The 18,518-nt window shown below is 36.7% G+C and overlaps 5 protein-coding genes across 7 annotated transcripts; 4 read left to right on the forward strand and 1 right to left on the reverse strand.

Annotated features, from left to right (window-relative positions):
* The first annotated feature begins 111 nt into the window (after positions 1 to 111).
* Positions 112 to 1,300, forward strand: BNAA03G07980D. 2 transcript variants are annotated; one of them, XM_013884789.3, is made up of 3 exons: positions 112 to 191; positions 471 to 636; positions 989 to 1,300. In XM_013884789.3, exons 2-3 carry the CDS (start codon positions 482 to 484, stop codon positions 1,143 to 1,145), a joined length of 312 nt encoding a protein of 103 aa, XP_013740243.2. In that variant the 5' UTR covers positions 112 to 191; positions 471 to 481; the 3' UTR covers positions 1,146 to 1,300. The 2 variants fall into 2 exon arrangements, with proteins under 2 accessions (XP_013740243.2, XP_048627596.1); XM_048771639.1 differs by having other exon boundaries at positions 125 to 187.
* Positions 1,301 to 3,838: 2,538 nt separating this feature from the next.
* LOC106434645 lies at positions 3,839 to 5,075 on the forward strand. Its single transcript, XM_013875506.3, has 3 exons — positions 3,839 to 4,422; positions 4,500 to 4,672; positions 4,747 to 5,075. The coding sequence occupies exons 1-3, from the start codon at positions 3,925 to 3,927 to the stop codon at positions 4,883 to 4,885; spliced, it is 810 nt and encodes a 269-aa protein (XP_013730960.2). The 5' UTR covers positions 3,839 to 3,924; the 3' UTR covers positions 4,886 to 5,075.
* A 230-nt stretch (positions 5,076 to 5,305) lies between these two features.
* LOC106441536 (F-box protein At5g65850-like) lies at positions 5,306 to 7,631 on the forward strand. The gene has a single exon (XM_048771663.1). The coding sequence runs from the start codon at positions 6,300 to 6,302 to the stop codon at positions 7,515 to 7,517; it is 1,218 nt and encodes a 405-aa protein (XP_048627620.1). The 5' UTR covers positions 5,306 to 6,299; the 3' UTR covers positions 7,518 to 7,631.
* Positions 7,632 to 10,033: 2,402 nt separating this feature from the next.
* On the forward strand, positions 10,034 to 12,490 carry LOC106434682 (floral homeotic protein PISTILLATA). Of its 2 annotated transcripts, none has more exons than XM_022712235.2 (6): positions 10,034 to 10,515; positions 11,528 to 11,589; positions 11,702 to 11,801; positions 11,887 to 11,917; positions 12,015 to 12,056; positions 12,153 to 12,490. In XM_022712235.2, exons 1-6 carry the CDS (start codon positions 10,261 to 10,263, stop codon positions 12,176 to 12,178), a joined length of 516 nt encoding a protein of 171 aa, XP_022567956.1. In that variant the 5' UTR covers positions 10,034 to 10,260; the 3' UTR covers positions 12,179 to 12,490. The 2 variants fall into 2 exon arrangements, with proteins under 2 accessions (XP_022567956.1, XP_013730998.1); XM_013875544.3 differs by having other exon boundaries at positions 10,080 to 10,515; positions 11,887 to 11,916; positions 12,012 to 12,056.
* Positions 12,491 to 12,689: 199 nt separating this feature from the next.
* Positions 12,690 to 17,996, reverse strand: LOC111197960 (probable glycosyltransferase At5g20260). Its single transcript, XM_013875524.3, has 4 exons — positions 17,714 to 17,996; positions 17,473 to 17,624; positions 15,707 to 16,061; positions 12,690 to 13,475 (listed from the first exon to the last, which is right to left on the reverse strand). The coding sequence occupies exons 1-4, from the start codon at positions 17,936 to 17,938 to the stop codon at positions 12,810 to 12,812; spliced, it is 1,398 nt and encodes a 465-aa protein (XP_013730978.2). The 5' UTR covers positions 17,939 to 17,996; the 3' UTR covers positions 12,690 to 12,809.
* Between the last annotated feature and the right edge of the window lie 522 nt (positions 17,997 to 18,518).

Here is an 18,518-nt window from a genome sequence, read left to right on the forward strand (position 1 = left end):
TATTTAGATCTAACCATTCCGGGTCGGGTATCTTTGTTTCGGGTCAAGCCCAAGTAATAACAAAGCCCATAGAAAGCCCATTTAATACAAGTGCCTTGTTTTTAGCTAAAGCTCCACACTTTCTAAAACCCTTTCATTTCCGATTTGGATATCGATCGGGTTCCTCTTCGTAGTCGCCTTCCAATTCGTAGGTATCTTCTTCTTCTTCTCTTGATGGGTTCTTGTCGATTTGGGTTTTCGCCGTGATTTTCATTCGATTTTCGTATCTGGATCTATCGAGAGATTTGTTACAGTGTGTAGTAGTTATAGATCGATGTTTCAGGTTCGTTTTGTAACAAGTTCTCTGGGTAGAAAAGTAGAAATCTTTAGCTTTGAATCTCTCAATCTAAATGCTTAAAAAGAGTTCTCTTTTATTAATCTAGTAACGGGGTTTGTGCTGCAAGCTTTTTAATGGTGTTTTTGGAATGCAGAGTAAGGAGCAATGAAGGTGAGATCATCTGTGAAGAAGTTGTGCGAGTTTTGTAAGACAGTGAAGCGCCGTCGACGTGTGTACGTTATATGTTCATCCAATCCTAAGCACAAGCAAAGGCAGGGATTCTCCTCCATTGCTCATGATGGAATCATTCCTCCTCCCTCGTAAGTGAATTTATGTGTTGGTCAAATTATTTTTTTGTTAGCTTTTGGATGATTAAAGACGTTAAATGGTTTGTATAAATATGCTAAATAACCAAAGTCTCTGCTTTCATTTGACAATTGGTAATCATTTCCTGTCTGACATTAGTAACTTAGTGTGACAAGCTTTGGTATCTGTTTTTGAATCAGAGCCTATTGTACAGCTACTACTATATGTAACCTTTCAAAGAGGAACTGATGTAACCAACGCACAAACATGAGATACAAATTGAGTTGGGGGGCTCTTGTTTTCTTTTCGCAGAGTGGAAAGTAACTAGAAACTCACTTGACAGTATTTTTTGATTATATAAAACAGGTTTTCTGAGTCGGTTGCTAATCAGGAGGTGGTGAGGATGCCTGGTCAGGGCGTATCAGTCGGTCTCGCATCGCTTTTACACAAGAGGCCTGAGCCAGCAGCAGTTTTCGGATGGAGGGGAGGTCTTGCATCTATTCTCTTCAAGCAAGGGAATTAGCAAGTTAAACCAGCATTTACTATTTTGGATTTTCTCAAGTTGTAATCCAAGTTTGTTTCTCAACACATGTACTTTGGTCCGTTGTAGGCTCTTCTAGACCCGTTTGATTTGCTTGCACCTTATATGACTTAAATAAAGAGACATATTAAACTTGAGTATTTGCTTTTTAGATTTTTCAGTGAAACATATGTCGCCTTTATACATTTTATAGTAAACTGTTTTACTAACATCGGTCAGGGTCATTTGGACATGTTACGATCACATTTCCGAAAATTATATAAAATGCGGCTTCACAAAGCACACCCACTAAATGCGAATCAAATACAAAGAAGTGGAGAGATACGTAGAAGACGAAGACCTTCTCCGCGACAATGACCCCTTCTCTTTCTCCACCGTTGAGCTCTCGGCACGTAGGCCCCGCAGGTGAGGTAACAGGAAGCCCACCCAAATGAGCATATTCCTGAGCCCCTCACTTTCCAATCTTTGGACACTTCTACCTTTGGACATATCGCTTCTTCATTACTTTTGTTTTAGTTTCCGTCCCCCAGTCAAATCCGTCAACAACTTGATTCCAAAAGACCACCTTCATCAATAATTGACGCACAACTTTTCTTGTAATTTCCACATTTCTGCTGTCATTTCAACCAATTGATATCGAGGAAGGGATGAATGAAATTATTCATTTCACTTTGTATATAATTCGAACATGATTATTTTTCAAAGGTTATGTTCTGTATTGGCTGCCAATGAAATTTAACATGATATGGATAGGTGGACCTTGTTATGCATGGTTGTTTATATAAAAATCCATTAATCGTTTGATTAATGTTGACGGTATTCTATTTATTATCATAATTGTAAATATTGAATTCTATATTTTTGGATTTATAATTGTATCAACTTTTATATTCTATACTGTATTTCAGATGGTACTGTAATTTATACATCTTTATATAAAAATGTCTTGCACTTTAATTTCCTTTTGTTAGTAAATAAAAGGTTATAGTAGTACAGCTTACGTTCTTCTCCAGGTATATACCAATATGAATGTTTGTTACCTAAAAAATCAACAAAAAAAAACTACTCACCTCCTCCTACAATATAAAAGTGTAAATCAATATGCATTTTTCATCTTGTATCTATGTGCCCTGATGAGGGTATAAAACTGTAAACCAAATCAAAGTTTGCAGTTGAATATAAGCCATGTTGTCAACTTAATTACACTAATTGTACTATAAAAGTCAGTATCAAAGACAAGGGTATGTTATCAACTTACAATGTGACAAACGAAAAAATATATAAATGGTTATGGAAGCAACTCGTCGATTACAACGTGAGCCTTAATGCACATGGAATCGTGGCCCACTCGTACATAAAGAGATTCATGATGATTTGTTTTGATACTCATATAACTACTATTCATTAAAAAAAAAACAATTTGCATGTTTTGCACGCATCTACTATATTTTAAGTTCATTACATTGTACAAAAATGAATAATATTAAAATACATACATGTATTTATATGCAATGGTTCCACGTGTGATCTGTAGCCTGTAGAGAGATACTGGCCGTGGAGCATATTTGGTCAGAGGCTGCCGTCCACTTGCAATTCCGTGACCTTCGGGAACCAACATTTTAAAATCAATGACGTAGATGCCGCGTTCGTCACTAGATTTTTATTCAGGTTAGCTTTTCTGTTAAGCTGAATTTGAATGAACAATTAAAGTGTTAATGCTTCATTTCTATATTTGTTTGATTTCACATTGTTAAAATGTCTATGCAGATTGTTTGGCGCTAGGGACAGACGTACGATATTTTGTTGTTTAGGTATAAACAACTTGGTGTCAAAGGCTTCTACTTTGTTCACCAAATGTTTAATCAAACATGCATTTTCTGCAACAAAGAAAAATATAAATATTAAAAGTCCAATAATAAGGGTTGATATACACATAATATATGCAAATCACAAATACGTTTCATTTTAAGTGGTAAAGTTGATTAAACATTTATTTTATATTTTGTTTTCTTTTCTTTTCTAGGCAAGAGAATTATTATTTGGTTAGCTTTAATATAAGATGGACAGTTTTGAAAAAAAAAAAGAATGGACAGTTTTGGTTTGATAAAATCGTGATCATACTAAATGATTAGGTAGGTTTTCGTATTCTAAAAGTACTATTCGTGAATAAAGAGATTCATGATGATTTGTTTTGAAAATTACTGGTAACAGAAATTAAGATCCTCTTAGTGGTAAACTCATTGCTGGAGGAAGACAAAACAAAGCTTATGTTATAGAGAGGTCTTCTAACAACTGGTTTTAACCGAGCCGAGCTAAAAACAACAATACGTAGAGTCCATTTTATGTTTTCGAGCTGTCTACAGAGTCAAGAACAAATGATATTTTTCCATGAAGTTTCAGTTAATTGAAAGAAAATTAAACTTAAAAAAAAACTTAAGGAAAAGTACTAACGAACAAAGCAGAGAATCCGCACACAACTCATATATGGAAAAGTCAAATTAAAAATTATTTTGGTACACAACTTTTGGAGAACCAAACAAAAAAAAATATCTTCGAGAACAAAAAAAAAATAATTAAAGTTTCACGTGATGAAAAAGCTAATCAACGGCTGGGATTGTTTCTCCTTCACGTTCCTCTAATCAAATCACTTCCCCAGTATATATAACGCACCCGTCTTCACTTCTCTCACCACCGCTCATAACCCTGAAAAATTCAAGTCTTCCTTCGACCGTAGAAGCTCAACCCAGGAAAAAAAAAAACAATGCTTTTACGAAGCGCGTCGACTCCACTTCTCACCTCATTGGTTCACGTCTCGAGCCCAAGGGAATCTCCAATCGAAACCGAATCTCTTCATCAGATCCAACGGCCCAGATCTATAACACTCTCCTCCTCTTCCTCCTGCTGTTACAGCCCCATGTCTCTCCACTCCAGCGACGAATCGTCACGGAGGATCAAAAGGACAGCGTCGGAGAGCGATCTCAAACATCTGACGTCGACTAAGCATGCGAGCAAGTTCCTCGCCGGAGCTCTGATGGAGGACGTGGAGGAAGGAATCGGATTCGGGATCATACGCGGGTCTTCTTACGAAACCGAGGTTGGAGGCGGCGGCGGTGGCGGAGGAGGGAAGAGAAGGAGCGGCGGTAGATCTGACGGTGGTGATGATGGAGAGGATTGTACGGACGTTCATTATCGTGAGATGATTGAAGCTAATCCTGGAAACGGGATTTTTCTCAGTAATTACGCCAAGTTCTTGAAAGAGGTAGCCACTTTCTTCTTCTCTCACTCTTTATAGATCTGAAAGTTTGAGACTTTACGTTGTTTTTGATTTTGGAACAGGTTCGGGGAGATTACTTGAAAGCAGAGGAGTATTGCGGGAGAGCTGTTCTTGTGAGTCCTTACGATGGGAATGTTTTGGCTATGTACGCGGAGCTTGTGTGGATGATTCATAAGGATTCGTCTCGTGCTGAGTCTTACTTCAATCGAGCTGTTGCAGCTGCTCCTGATGATTGGTAAGAAAGATTCTTTATAGCTTGTCAAGCTCGCTTTAGGGGCTTGTGTGCTTACTTTAATTGTGTTTCTGCAGCTATGTACAAGCCTCGTATGCGCGGTTTCTTTGGGATGCTGAAGATGATGAAGATGAGAGACACGGAGAAGTACTTGAGGCTCAAACTTCTAGAATGGATTTCTTCACTGGACCTTACCCAATTACGGCTATGTCTTAACTCATGTCTTAACATGTTACGTCTATGATCTATCTAACCCTTTTGTTTTAATGTGAATTCTTTAATGTTGCCTCCCTTGCATGGGTGTTTCTCTGCTTCAGTTTTAGAATTTGTCTCAGTTGTAGACTTGTAGTAATACCACTGGAAGGAAAATAAGTTATGGAATAAAAAGTTTTGCTTTTTGATGGGATTTAACTAGGGGCTGTGATATGGTTCTTTGACACAAATTGTTTTCTGGATCTATGTTTGAGGTTTTCTTTAATAGCTGAAAGCATATAACAATGGAGAACAACGAATAAGATGACTGCTAGTTTGATATCCTTCTGATGCAGGAACCAGTTTGTTTTTAAATGCTAGTTTTTATTTTGCTCAGTTGATGCAGTTGAAGCACAATAGTAGCAGGAATAATCTCTCCCAGTGTGCTAGTGCAATTCTGATTACATGTAAGATTTATTACATAGTGTGCACCTACTATTTATTTCTTTTGATATAATCTTAATGAAGTTATGGTATACTTCCCGCATGTCTTTGACATAACACTTTCCCTCTGCATTTCAGCAAGATATTCTTTATAATTCAACTGTATCCTAGTTTTTCAAAATATGTGTGCGACCATCTTAATCAGCTAGGGTGCAGTTGTTAAGTGTAAATCATATTAATTAGGATCGCCTCTCTATCTTACGGTAGATTTTAGTGATTGCAAGGATGGAGAAGGAACCGCATCCTTAATTCGATAGATAGGTAAATAGTCTGAAATATACATTTTATTTTAGTTAGTGAATACTTGTTCAAACTGTTTAATAGACCTCTCGTTTAGGCTCTCAGCAGGAAGAATCACTAAGTTCTCACTTAAAAGGGTCCTAATGAGGCACTGCAACTCTCCATGAGAGTGAGCTCTTGAATGTAAGGTCCTCTTTAACCTGTTGAAATTGTGTTAGGAATCTGAGTAAGATGATGATACTAGGCCCAATAGTAGTTTACACAAAGTTTAATTATACAAAGCTTTTTTTGTAAACACTTTTGAGGTATTGTGATTTGAGGTAGTCTAAGACTGAAGATCGTTCCTTATATAAATTTAGTTGAAAACATGAAAACGAAGAAATGGTACAATATTGTAGATATACTGGACCATAAGATGTGAGACCAAGATTATAAAGCTGGTGAATCCATCAAGAAGAATAATGGAAACACTTGAAGAGTAAACCGATATTATTCTAAGCATATTTACATTATTACTATATTTTGTTAGATTTGAATTAGGAAATTTTACATTATTATATGGTGTTAGCAATATGTTAAAGCTAGTCTATAGTCTTGTATCAAATACAACACAATAATATATCTTTTATTATATATTTTAGAGAGCCCGGCTACTAACCTAAAAGAGACTCTATCTAGGTCTAGTGCTCTGATCATGAATATCCTGAAGCAGCTCGTACCAGAGGATAACCTAACCATGTCTAGATCCACTACACATTCTTCAACCGACGAAAGACAATACACAAAACCAATAATCCCAGTTGATCTTCTTATCGATATATTCTCGAGACTACCGTTGAAGCATGTAGCTAGGTTTCGTTGCCTTTCGAAATCATGGGCATCCATACTTGGCAGCAGTCCATATTTCACCGAACTGTTTCTCACCAAGTCCTCGAATCGTCCACGCCTCTTGTTCACCGTTAATAGTTATAGCAAGATATTGTTCTTCTCTACACCTCAGATCACTCAAAACCCACATGCCAACTCTTCTGTTGTAGCCACGTGGTATAAAACGCATCCCTGGAAGCATCATGAAAGAACCTCATCGCTCCTCCACGGACGACTGGTATGTTGTACAGATGGCAAAGGTGATTATTATGCAGAGCCGGTGATTTGTAATCCCTCCACTGGAGAGCTTCTTACACTACCGAAATCGCTTTTAAATAATCCAGTAATGTATTGTGGGTATGAGCCGACCGAAAAAAAATTCAAATTGTTGTGCATACCCTCTTACTTCAACAGCAACCGGGCTTGGGTTCTGACGTTGGAGACTGGAAAACCTTTATGGAGAAAGATCGAATGCGAATACCATTATGTTATGTACCCTTACTGCACTCATCGTCATATGATTTGCATAAATGGGGTTTTGTATTACCTCGCTTGCATTGATATCAGCAGGTCAGGAGATGAGGTTGTGATAGTTTGCTTTGATGTTAAATCTGAGAAGTTCAGATTTATCGATATAGATTTTGAAAGCATGCATAGAAGAGGTTCTACTTTGATAAACTACAAGGGTAGATTAGGTATGGTTCAGTTTACAGATAACAATGAACGAACTCTCTACATGTGGTTGCTAGAAGATGCTGATGGGATAAATAAATGGTCAATAAATATATATGAACTGCCTGTTTCGTGGAAGCATCCGTGTACCGAAAATTTTCAAATTGTTGGAATGACTCGTACATGTGATATTATCTTGTCGCCATGCAAGTTCTCAGACCCTTTTTATGTTTTTTACTACAATGTTGAGAGGAAGACTTTGGTGGCAAGAACTGAGATACAAGGGTTGCAAGAATTGAAGTGTGACCGTCCTATAGTTAATATCTTTCAAGATTATGTAGAGGATCTGAAGCTTATGGAAAGTCTTTTTTAGGGCTTTTCTTTTATTCCCTCTTTTTTTTTTATTGGTTTTAAAGATTGTGTAATACGCAAGGTAACAGAAGAACACATGAGTATGTAGTTATGCAGTTGAACACCTTTGTCTCGACTTTTGCTGGAGTTGTTTTCTTTAAACATTCATAATGTTGATCATCTAGGTCTTGTTAACATTTTGCAAATCTGAGTTTATTAATGAAAGTCATTACTATATGCTGCCTTTTGACTTTTTCTTGGTTTCCTTCTATCTGTTGAACCACATTTCTTAGCAAGGGAGATGGTGGACTTCTTGGACCCAATAGAGATCCAGAGCGCCATCATGTCTCCTTATTCACAACCAGGGGCGAAGCCAGAGCTACCACTATGGTGGCACATGCCCCCGTAATTTTATGAATATTAAGTTTTTTGTATGTAAAAGTACAAAGAAATCAGCTAGATAAGATGGTTTAGTTGTCTTGTGCACCCCTTAATGTCTCAAGTTTGAACCTTCCTTACTGCGTTATTAAATTTTGCACCCACAAGAAAATTATTCTGGATTCGCCCCTGTTCACAACGAGCTTTCAGGGGTCGTTTTGAAAATTCTGGTAAGAGCTCTGAAGCAGGGGAATCGAGTAACCTATCTTTGTCCCAGACAAGAAGGTATGGTAAGCATATAGTGTTATCAACGAACGAAGTTCTACTGCAAGAACTGCGGACATGAAGGCCATAGACGCCATTACTGTCCAGAGCTGGACACCAATGTATACAGAAGATTTTGATGTAAGGTTTGTTTGTGGAGGGAAAGACCATAACCCAAGAACCTGTCCTAAGTCGAAATCAATAATCACCAAAGGCGTTTCGACAAGGTAACATCGATGTGGAATATGCAGTGAGAATGGTGACAATAGAAATATGCCGGAAGATGGCCAGAGTGAAACCAAGTGAGGGTGTTGGTGAGAGAGCATATGCATGTTGGTTCTGCAAGAAAAAAGGGACATAATGTAAGAAACTGTCCAATTATATGGGTTTCAGACTGTGATTCCCGTTTAGACCCAATAGAAGATCTCGCCAGAGCGCCATCATGTCTCCTTATTCACGACCTTTCAGGCGTCGTTTTTGAAAATTCTGGTTACATGAAGAGCTCTGAAGCAGGGGAATCAACTAACCTATTTATGTCACAGACAAGAACGTATGGTAAGCATTGTGTTATCAACGAACGAAATTCTACTGGAAGAACTGCGGACAGGAAGATTTAAATGTAGGGTTTGTGGAGGGAAAGGCCATAACCTAAGAACCTGTCCTAAGTCGAAACCAATGGTCACTAAAGGCATTTCCACTAGGTATTATCAGTGTGGAAAATGCGGTGAGAGTGGTCACAATAGTAGAACATGCTAGAAGCTGGCCAGAGTAAAACCCGCGAGGGTGGTGATGAAGATGGTGTTGGTGAGAGAGCATATGCTTGTGGGTTATGCAAGAACAAGGGATATAATGTAAGAACATGTACAAGTAAACGAGCTTCAGACAGTGATTAATTTTTGTTTAGAGCTATAAATCCTCGACAAAACACCTAATAGTATAACGACCTTATACAGTGACATTTGATACTTTGGTCGGCGCCAGTATCACATATAAACGGTCTCTACCACACAAGTTGTCATAAGACCACAAACTTCCAACAAGACTTCGACACGTGGCCTGTTGAAGTGAATCAGAAAACCAGAAACTTGTTTTGTTTTCCACAACCAGTTACATTTCTCCCATACTAATTTTAGCATGATAACTCCAAAATCCCAATGGTTATACCAAAGTCTTTGGTAATTTCACTGCTTCTTTTCTTTTGTTACTTTCTTTCATATCAATCTGGATTTAACTAATCTATATTTATTTCACTCACTTCTTTGTCAACATAATATCTTCATTTTTAATAATTTCAAAAGTTTGATTAATATGGGGTAGCTACGATATTCGATAAGACCTATATATGACATAGAGTTCTTGAAATAGCAAGTCCTGGAATTACCAAAGTAAGGAACCAGTAAAAAAAGTAGTAGTCCTAATTTCGACAGGGGTCATGGTTTAATCTACAAAGTTGCAATAAAAATTATGTTTCTTCTATTTAATATAGGGTTAAATTGCTATATAGACATATATGGATATTTAGTTGCAAAATGATTCATATATATGAAAATTGTTGAAGATAACTTATTTTTCCTTTTTGTTATCACTTATCAGCTTCAAATTAGTCTCAATCTACAGTCCAGCCAAGAAAACATACTAAGGATAAGACCAGAGGTTAAAACGACACATTATATGAAGCAAGTGAGATAGACAGAGATGATCAAATCAAATGAAAGCAATAAACATCAATCACAGGGAAAGAGTGTTAAGCAAATCAACTAATTTTGTTTCAACTTTATTTCATTTGTTCTACACGTTAGTTCAAAGTTTTGTTTTGTTTTCTTTTTGGTAGTGTATAAAGGAGAGAAAATAGAGTTGGCTATATGACTAAGTGAAATAAGAGAACCACAAAAACAAGCCTTCCATGACTGTGCCATCAAGAAAGTAGCTTTGTTTTCCATCCCAAACTGTCAAAGGTCTCTCTTCATCTATACATTAATCAAACACTTTCTCTCTCTCTCATCAATGTTCCTTTGAGACAAATGCTCCTCCCTATCTTCTTCTTCATATAAACCACATATCTTCTCCTCCATATCTTAACAATTTCATAGCAAACCCTAAAACTGAGAAGAGAGAGAAAAAAAATGGGTAGAGGGAAGATAGAGATAAAGAGGATAGAGAACGCAAACAACAGAGTGGTGACGTTCTCAAAGAGGAGGAATGGGTTGGTGAAGAAGGCCAAAGAGATCACGGTTCTTTGCGATGCAAAAGTTGCTCTCATAGTCTTTGCAAGTAATGGTAAGATGACTGATTATTGTTGTCCTTCCATGGACCTTGGTGCTATGTTAGACCAATACCAGAAGTTATCTGGCAAGAAACTATGGGATGCTAAGCATGAGGTACTCTCTCTTTGGTATAATCTAAAGTTTGATTGTCTCAAAAAATATTCTATGACCATTGATTTTCATGAATTTCATTGCCTAAAACATGTCAGATCCCTTGAATCTTCAACTCTAGACGCAGATCTACTCTAGTGTTTTGTCTCAAACAAATATTCTGTGCTACATATAATGAAATTGATTCTTTATTTATATTTTCCTAAAATATGTCAAAAAGATAAACCATGAACCCTAGATGCAGATCTACAAAGCTTTCTTTTGTGTGTTAAGCCTATCAAGCCTCTTTATTGATTCTCTTGTACTCAAACAAGACATGGAGCCACAAAACATGGAAGTTATTCTCTTCTTTCCATTGTTTTCTTTTATTAGTGCTTAGTTTTAAAGCTCTTGATGGATATATTCTAGAGTAAAAAACATATTGCATTCACAACCTGTATTTTGAAACCATAAAAGACAATCTTAAGTGTGTTAGATCCATAAGTAATTTCATTATTAGGTCATTATTATGGAGATAAAAAACCTGGGGAGTGATATTACTGATGAAAATGTCTGAACAGTTTACCGATTTTACATTTGTGATTTTTCGAAACTAATTAAAAACTGGGAAGTACTGTTGAATAGACTTTTTTACAACAGGTCTAGTCAAAATATTATATTTTTATTAACTAGTTCGGACGATAGGTTTTGTTCTCACAAATGACATATATATCTCTATACAGTAATAAGCTTTCATAGAGTTGTAAGCCATTTAAGTGACTGCCTAGTAATATCTGTGTATCTGCATATATATACTTTTTACATAAAGCGTGAATGTGTATAAATATATATGTATTTATATGCATAAATCATGAGCATATAGAGATCGTCATGCATAACCAGATCTGAGTCTCCAGTTTCTTTTTAAGACATATTTTATGTCTAGTGTATAGACAAGGGAATTTTTAGTTTGATCTAAATTCTTAAAAACCAATTTTGCTCATCTAATACACTTCCAAATAATTTTGGTCTCCAGAACCTCAGCAATGAGATTGACAGGATCAAGAAAGAGAATGACAACTTGCAACTTGAGCTCAGGTCAATCTTCACCCTTGGCCACATCTTTGCACTAGTATATATAAAATGCTTGGTTAAAAATGTTAAATATCAATATAAATGAGAAATGCATATAAGTCTTGAATATATACAGGCACTTGAAGGGGGAAGATATACAGTCTCTCAACTTAAAAAACCTGATGGCCGTAGAGCATGCCATTGAACATGGCCTCGACAAAGTCCGAGACCACCAGGCATGAATAATATATCTGTACATTCATTCATACATCTCTTCGTACATTCATATTCAACAACTCTTGTATGGTCTGTTTGTCTCAGATGGAGTACCTCATGACGAAAAGGAGAAATGTGACCATATAAACAAATTTCTATACCTTACTATTTAGCCTTCAGATTGATTATTAATTAGTGCTTACAGTTACATCAAACATTTTCTGTGGCAGGAAAAAATGTTGGCGGAGGAGAATCGGCAACTCAGTTTCCAGCTGGTACATTTAAAGTCACATATCCTTGAAGCCTTTAGCGTTATTGATTTGGTTTAATAATATATATATTAGTATGTTTGTTGGGTTTGATATATGCAGCAACAACAGGAGATGGCTATAGCTAGCAATGCAAGAGGTATGATGATGAGGGATCATGATGGACAATTTGGATACAGAGTCCAGCCGATTCAGCCAAATCTTCAGGAAAAGATTATGTCGTTGGTCATCGATTGATCATTAGAGATTTGATGCAATCTCATTACCAGTCTACTATCTAATTCGTGGCTCTTTGTCTTTATGAATGTGTGTGTCTCTATCAGACTTTTATTTAGCTTATATGTGTGTTGTTTGCTTATGAAACCTCTATGTATTGGTTGTGTTGTATGCCAAACTAAACGTTTGAAACTATTTAATTATTGCATGTGTGTGAAAACTAATTATTCTTTACTAAGCAATACGTGATTCGGGAGGTTTCTTTTTGAAAAGTTATAATTGGCCTCCGTGCTAGAATTTTTTTGGATCACATTCAAGTTGTATAATGTTATTAGGACTTAGGACAAGATGCCTTGAGAGTGATCAAACACAAGCCTTTAGTTCAAAAAAGAGTGATCAAAAACAATTTATTAAACCGAAAAAGACTCAAAACTATATTTTAAATGTAATATTATTACATGTAAACTGTTCTGTTCACGTTTGTGTCGTATACAATATTTATTCCCTAAAGTTTCTTTTAAAAACAGAGTTGTGTAGAATCAATCACACATGCACCCTCATGTTTAGCCTTCTCAACCAAACGGAGTGAAGAATCATTCGAAGCATGTCAAACGGTTGGGACGGCCTATTGATAACGAAATGTCTCTGGACCTGCAAAACTCTTCTTTGCAACACCTTGTAGCGTCTCAACGACACGCTCTTTAGTATCGTTTTGATCTCTGGGATCTTCTCAGAGGGGACATGAATGGTGAACTTACTCCAATCAAGAACGTCTGAGAAGGGCAAGGCGTAGTGATCAGAGATGATGACAGGGACACAACCTAAGCTAATGGCTGCTACGACTCGAGGGCTAGCCACTTCGTAGCCACTAGGACAGAGACAGAACCTTGCCTTGGCCATGAGCTTGAAGTAGTCTTCCTTTCTTGGTAAGTACTCATGGACTTGGACCTCATCGTCTTTGTCTTTCCAATGCTGCAGTAGAATCTTGCGGATATTGCCGTGTACGCGGCCTGCAAAGAAAGCAAGGATGGGTCGGTCATGGCCGGAAGAATTGGATAACCTAGGTGGGCCCAGTTGGCCCAGGGGGATGTTGATCTCCGGGATTGAGACATCTCGTTGGGGCATGAAACCTTCCGATGTGTTGGCGTTGCAGAGAACTCTTATCATGTTTTTCAGCAGCTCCGGATCCGATCCCGAAACCTCTGGTGCCTGTAAGACGTTTTATAAATGTTGCGTGTTAGACACGATAAGTAGGACCGGCTCAAAGTTTTTTAGACAACTTTGGACAGGATTTTTTACAAGTTTTTTTTTTTTTTTTTTTTAAATATTATAAAAAGACCCGCTTTACCGGGAAATAGTTACGGTTACAAGCTCGATTCAAACAAAAGTACCCAAGTCTACGTATTACAACAACTAGCTTCGCCCGCCCACTAAACCCGGCACATTCCGCTAATCTGTTTTTAGTAAACACTAAGTATCGATTCCTGTTCTCTACCGTAAGCGATGATCACAGGAAGGTGAGGTTCTCCTCGTTACCTCGGATGCCGGGAATTCCCATGTCGTCTCCGGAGTAGCTAGGTCTCGATGATCTCCTCGAAGCTTGTAACTTTCACCTCCATAACGCGCAGACGTAATCGAAGAAGGGAGATAGAACACTAACCCATTAAAAACGCTCCATCACCCGCTATACATTCTCCAAGAACGCCTAACCGATCAATGGCATAGAGACACTAAGATCTCCATACTAAGAACGGTATGCAAGAAGCCGGGAACGGGAAGCAGCTGCTCGTGAACATGAAAACGCTTGAAGACCTGCAAAAAAGCACTAGTGCGCCAACTCTACCATGACCAACCAAGTGGAGGTCACAGCACTGGGATGATTGTCGCACCGGAAGGAGCCACCGACGATACACAAGGACCCGCAGACTATACGAAGTCTTCATGATCATCGCCAACCGCCGCCTTAGAGAACCTAAAGCGATTAGCCTATCACTGTCAAGATTGCGCCTGGTGACAACAAGGCAATCAAACGAAGAACACCACAAGCTGAGACCAACGAAACCAGTCGACAAAGTTTCAGAGGTCAAACATGAACACGAGCGAGGAAGAGAGAGGCGGAAAGGGAGGGAGGTCGCAACAACGCCTCGGAACGGCCATAGACGACCGGAACCGACACCGCGCCACCGGAACTACCACGAGCCACCACCGCAAACAGAGGTACACACCACCGCCTTTGGCTAAGCGCGCTAACGAGCTAAAGAGAGCTCCAAAACTCCCAAGACAGAGAACAAACTGGGCCCGCCCTTTCCAAGACACCAAGGATAGAGCCAAGAACCGTCGTCTCCATCGCAACACCGCAAACCCAAAGAAACTCAGATCCCGAAGACCAAAGTTCAGATCTGAAGTAGATGCTCGCCTCACGCCTCCACGCGCCGCCAAACCCTAGAGACAGCTTAAGGGACCGCCTCCGAAACCCTAAACGCCGACTCCTCCGACAGCACCACCCAAGCCAACCGCGCCGTGACTCCATGGCTAAAGGACTCACACCAGAACGGATCTTCTCTGCAGCGAAGGCGCATCTAGGAAAGCCTCAGACACAGAAACCACTAGCAAGGCGAGAGGGAGGGCGGAACAGCGGAGAAGCAAAGGGAAAACAGAGAAGAGGAAGAGAGGGAGCCTCCGGCGTCGAGGCTAACGTGCACCGGACGCGGGTCCGGCCTCTCAACGCCGGAGCAGTGCGAGATCTGAAAGTTTGAGTCTTCTAGAGATGGAAGAGAGAGATGAGAGAAAATTCTACGAGTTTTTTCGATTTTTTTTTTACAAGTTTTTAATAACAAAAAAATATTCTACAACAAAAAAATATTCTACAACAACAAATTAGTCTGAGTTTCTCAAACAAAAAATAAAAACAAATTAGTATGAGTTTTCTCAAAGAAAAGCAAATTAGTATAAGTGAATTATTTAATATACGATACTGTAAACAATAAAGGTAGTTAATTTTTTAAAAATAATATATTTAACTTTTTAATAAAAATGTTTTTTAAAAAAATAAATCATTTTTTGACACTGAAAAATTAATTAATTTTTTTTGAACTTTGGAAGCATAAACTATTATTACATTGAGGGTGAAAGCATGGCCGGCTCAAAGTTTTTTAGGCACTTTAGGCAAAAAAAAATTTAAAAGTTTTTAATAGCAAAAAAAAAAATTCTACAACAACAAATTAGTAGTTTCTCAAAAAAAAAAAACAAATTAGTATAAGTTTTCTCAAAAGAAAAGCAAATTAGTACAAGTGTCTCTAAAATTATTTAATATATGATACTGTAAACAATAAAGTTTGGTTAATTTTTTTTTTTTAAAATAAGTTTTTAATAAAAAAAAACTTTTAAAAAATTATATCATTTTTAACACTGAGAAAAATAACTTTATGAAGAAAACGAACCCAATCATGGCAAGAAACGAAGAAATGGTCGGCTCCGAGGCTTCTATTCCAATAAGGATACTTGTGAGTCACGACACTGACGTAGTCAAGAAACACTTTATGAAGTTGTTCTCTTGAGTAGGTCACGAGCGGGTGGTATAGGTACTCAACGACGTTGGCGACGCTAACCGGGAGGAGGAAGGTGTGAGCCTCGTCAGGGTGACTAGCCGCGAATGGGCTCATCCCTCTTTCCATCTCGTCCACGAATTGGCCTTCGATGCTGTATATGTTGTTCATTGGACCTATATGTACTAACGGTGTCTCTCCTTCTTTGTACACCCACACTTTGAATCTCTTTTCCATCTCTATATGGCTTCTGAGCAGTTCCATAAAGAAAGTGTTAGTTGGCTTGGTTGAATTAGTTCATAGGAAATACTATAATTTGATTCTTAAAGTATTTATTTGCGGTCTTAATTAATATATGAAATTAGCATTCCATTAAAAAAAATTATGTACTTAAGAGTAATTAATTATATTTTATTAAAGAAAATAAAACGGGAATAATTTGACTAAGCAACGTGCAAAGAAACCTGATTTAAAAGTCAATAAGAAAAGTATTAGGTTGCAATTCGAAGGTATTAGGTAACCGAGACATGTGAGACTACAAATACCAAAGCAAGCTTTAAGTATGCGCTACGTTTCGTGAATACTAATTTTTCCATTGCTAAGTTGACTCTATGCTACACAAGTAAATACAATCATAGAATAAGACTAACCATTTATCAATCAACTGAATGAAATTTGCATACATTTTCGAAGTTTATGCAATGTTTATGGATTTTACGTAATTATTTCGAAATTTATTTAAATGCAATAGTTTATACGTAATTATTAATGGAGGTATAATATGCATCAAAGTTTGGGGAATTTTCATTTTCGTATTCGATTTTTTAGTTTCTATTACCTTCATTTTGTGTGTGTGCTAATATAAGAAACCAAATCAAAGGAAAAAGTATATTAATACTTGCCTGCATTAGTATTAATTACTACTTAATTAATTAGGTAAATCAGTCTCCAGTTTAACGAGATGCAGAGATCAAAGAGACGAGGAAGAATTAAAACTAGACCCGATCGCTCGTTTCCCAAAGCCAACGAGTTAGTAAACCAAGAAAATCAAATTTGTACGGACTTCCATTAAAAAATTTACTCGAAAGAGTCAAATACATATCTATATACATATGTAAATTAATTAGTATATATATATATATGAATATCTAATGGGATATTTTTGTAGAATTTGAATACATCATAAGACTTTACAAATTGTATGTAATGCATATCAAATGAAAAGTCATTTTTAATGAAAATTCAAATGAGAAAGAATTAAGGAGGGATTAAAGGGTTACTAATTATATGAAAATTGATACTCCTATTGTACACTTACGAAACCTAGGAATTTATAAGAAACGAGTAAGACGACAGTTAAATAAAACTGATAATGTAAAAAATGTCATATCTTTATCTTAAAGTTTATTTTCTTTGAAAACTATACATAGAATTTTTTTTTTTCAATTGCTAATATATATAGTTCAATACTTAATTATTTTACTTTATAGTTTAATTGGTCAACTCTTATTAATTAGTTACTAGTTTCAATTTTTTTTTAAATAAGAGAAAATGGTGGAAAATGAAACTATTTTTTTTATCAATGGAAAATGAAACTCTAAAAAGTGAGAAAGAGCGAGAAAAAATAAGAAAAGAAATGTAGAAAAAGGAAAGAAATTTACTGGTGAAATGCATAAGCGTTTCTGTAAACGGTTCCACGAGGAACAAAAGTTTTTTCTTTCTCAAATGCATACTTCTTCGACGTCATGGCTTCACGTATTGCCGCTCTTGATTTCGCTAAACCTTTCTCAATTCTATTCCTCTTCTTTTCTTTCTTTTTATCGCAAAAAATTACACATTTAGAAACGAATCCATAGATAACTGAATAAAATCATTTGGATTAGTAAAAAACTGATAACAAACCTTTTGAGCACCCGGAGTTAATGTGACGTTTGATGAAAGAATGCTAAACTCCATGGACATGGACGGTGAAGGAGACGGTGCGAGAGATGTAGCATGGGATAAAGATGAGAGAGTGATCAAGTTTAGGTTTAGAGATGAGAGATGTTGATAAAAGAGAAGAATGATCAGTAGAAGAAGAGCAGTAGCTAGAGAGAATTTCATAGAAACGAAATTTGAGTGTTTCATTTTTTTTTCTTTACTATTACTAGTTTCTTGGGATGAGATGATGATCAGTGACACATTTGGGCCATGTATTTATGTATTAGAGGAATATTTTTATTAAAAAAATATAATACCATTTATAGTTAATTCTTTAGAACATATTACAATGAGATAACCAAAGTCATTTAAAAGACTCACAAACAAAACAATTTAAGGTAAAAATAAGGCTAAAAATGAAAAAAAAAAATATATATATATATATATATATATTTATATATATATATTTTAGAAAATATACCGAATACTAATAGAGTTATTTATTCTTTTGAGATAAAAAAAAATAATAGAGTTATTGGGAGGCTAATAATATTAATTTTGTATTTATTGCTTTGGAAAATGCTTACCCGAATCTGAAGTTAATGTTTCACTTTCAAAGAAATCCGCGTTTGGCATTGTCTAACACCACCGTTAACAGCTATAACCGGTTAGAGGCAGGATATTCAAATTTGGATTGGTATTAGCATAGGTTTTAAACGGACATAAAACTTAACGCTAATTGAGCCAAAATTAAGTGTGCTGAATTTACGCGAAATTTGTCAATGAT

This window comes from Brassica napus, chromosome A3, assembly GCF_020379485.1.
Source record: "Brassica napus cultivar Da-Ae chromosome A3, Da-Ae, whole genome shotgun sequence".
Classification (NCBI taxonomy): domain Eukaryota; kingdom Viridiplantae; phylum Streptophyta; class Magnoliopsida; order Brassicales; family Brassicaceae; genus Brassica; species Brassica napus.

Excerpts from the sequence above, each read along its gene's own strand:
- BNAA03G07980D (XM_013884789.3), top strand. The coding sequence starts at position 482 with ATGAAGGTGAGATCATCTGTGAAGAAGTTGTGCGAGTTTTGTAAGACA. Across the intron at positions 637-988 it reads GGAATCATTCCTCCTCCCTC|GTTTTCTGAGTCGGTTGCTA; the intron begins GTAAGTGAATTT and ends TATATAAAACAG.
- LOC106434645 (XM_013875506.3), top strand. The coding sequence starts at position 3,925 with ATGCTTTTACGAAGCGCGTCGACTCCACTTCTCACCTCATTGGTTCAC. Across the intron at positions 4,423-4,499 it reads ACGCCAAGTTCTTGAAAGAG|GTTCGGGGAGATTACTTGAA; the intron begins GTAGCCACTTTC and ends ATTTTGGAACAG. Across the intron at positions 4,673-4,746 it reads GCAGCTGCTCCTGATGATTG|CTATGTACAAGCCTCGTATG; the intron begins GTAAGAAAGATT and ends GTGTTTCTGCAG.
- LOC106441536 (XM_048771663.1), top strand. The coding sequence starts at position 6,300 with ATGAATATCCTGAAGCAGCTCGTACCAGAGGATAACCTAACCATGTCT.
- LOC106434682 (XM_013875544.3), top strand. The coding sequence starts at position 10,261 with ATGGGTAGAGGGAAGATAGAGATAAAGAGGATAGAGAACGCAAACAAC. Across the intron at positions 11,802-11,886 it reads ACAAAGTCCGAGACCACCAG|ATGGAGTACCTCATGACGAA; the intron begins GCATGAATAATA and ends TGTTTGTCTCAG. Across the intron at positions 11,917-12,011 it reads TCATGACGAAAAGGAGAAAT|GAAAAAATGTTGGCGGAGGA; the intron begins GTGACCATATAA and ends TTTCTGTGGCAG.
- LOC111197960 (XM_013875524.3), bottom strand. The coding sequence starts at position 17,938 with ATGAAACACTCAAATTTCGTTTCTATGAAATTCTCTCTAGCTACTGCT. Across the intron at positions 17,625-17,713 it reads TAACTCCGGGTGCTCAAAAG|AAAGAAAAGAAGAGGAATAG; the intron begins GTTTGTTATCAG and ends TGCGATAAAAAG. Across the intron at positions 13,476-15,706 it reads TCGTTTCTTGCCATGATTGG|GCACCAGAGGTTTCGGGATC; the intron begins GTTCGTTTTCTT and ends AACGTCTTACAG.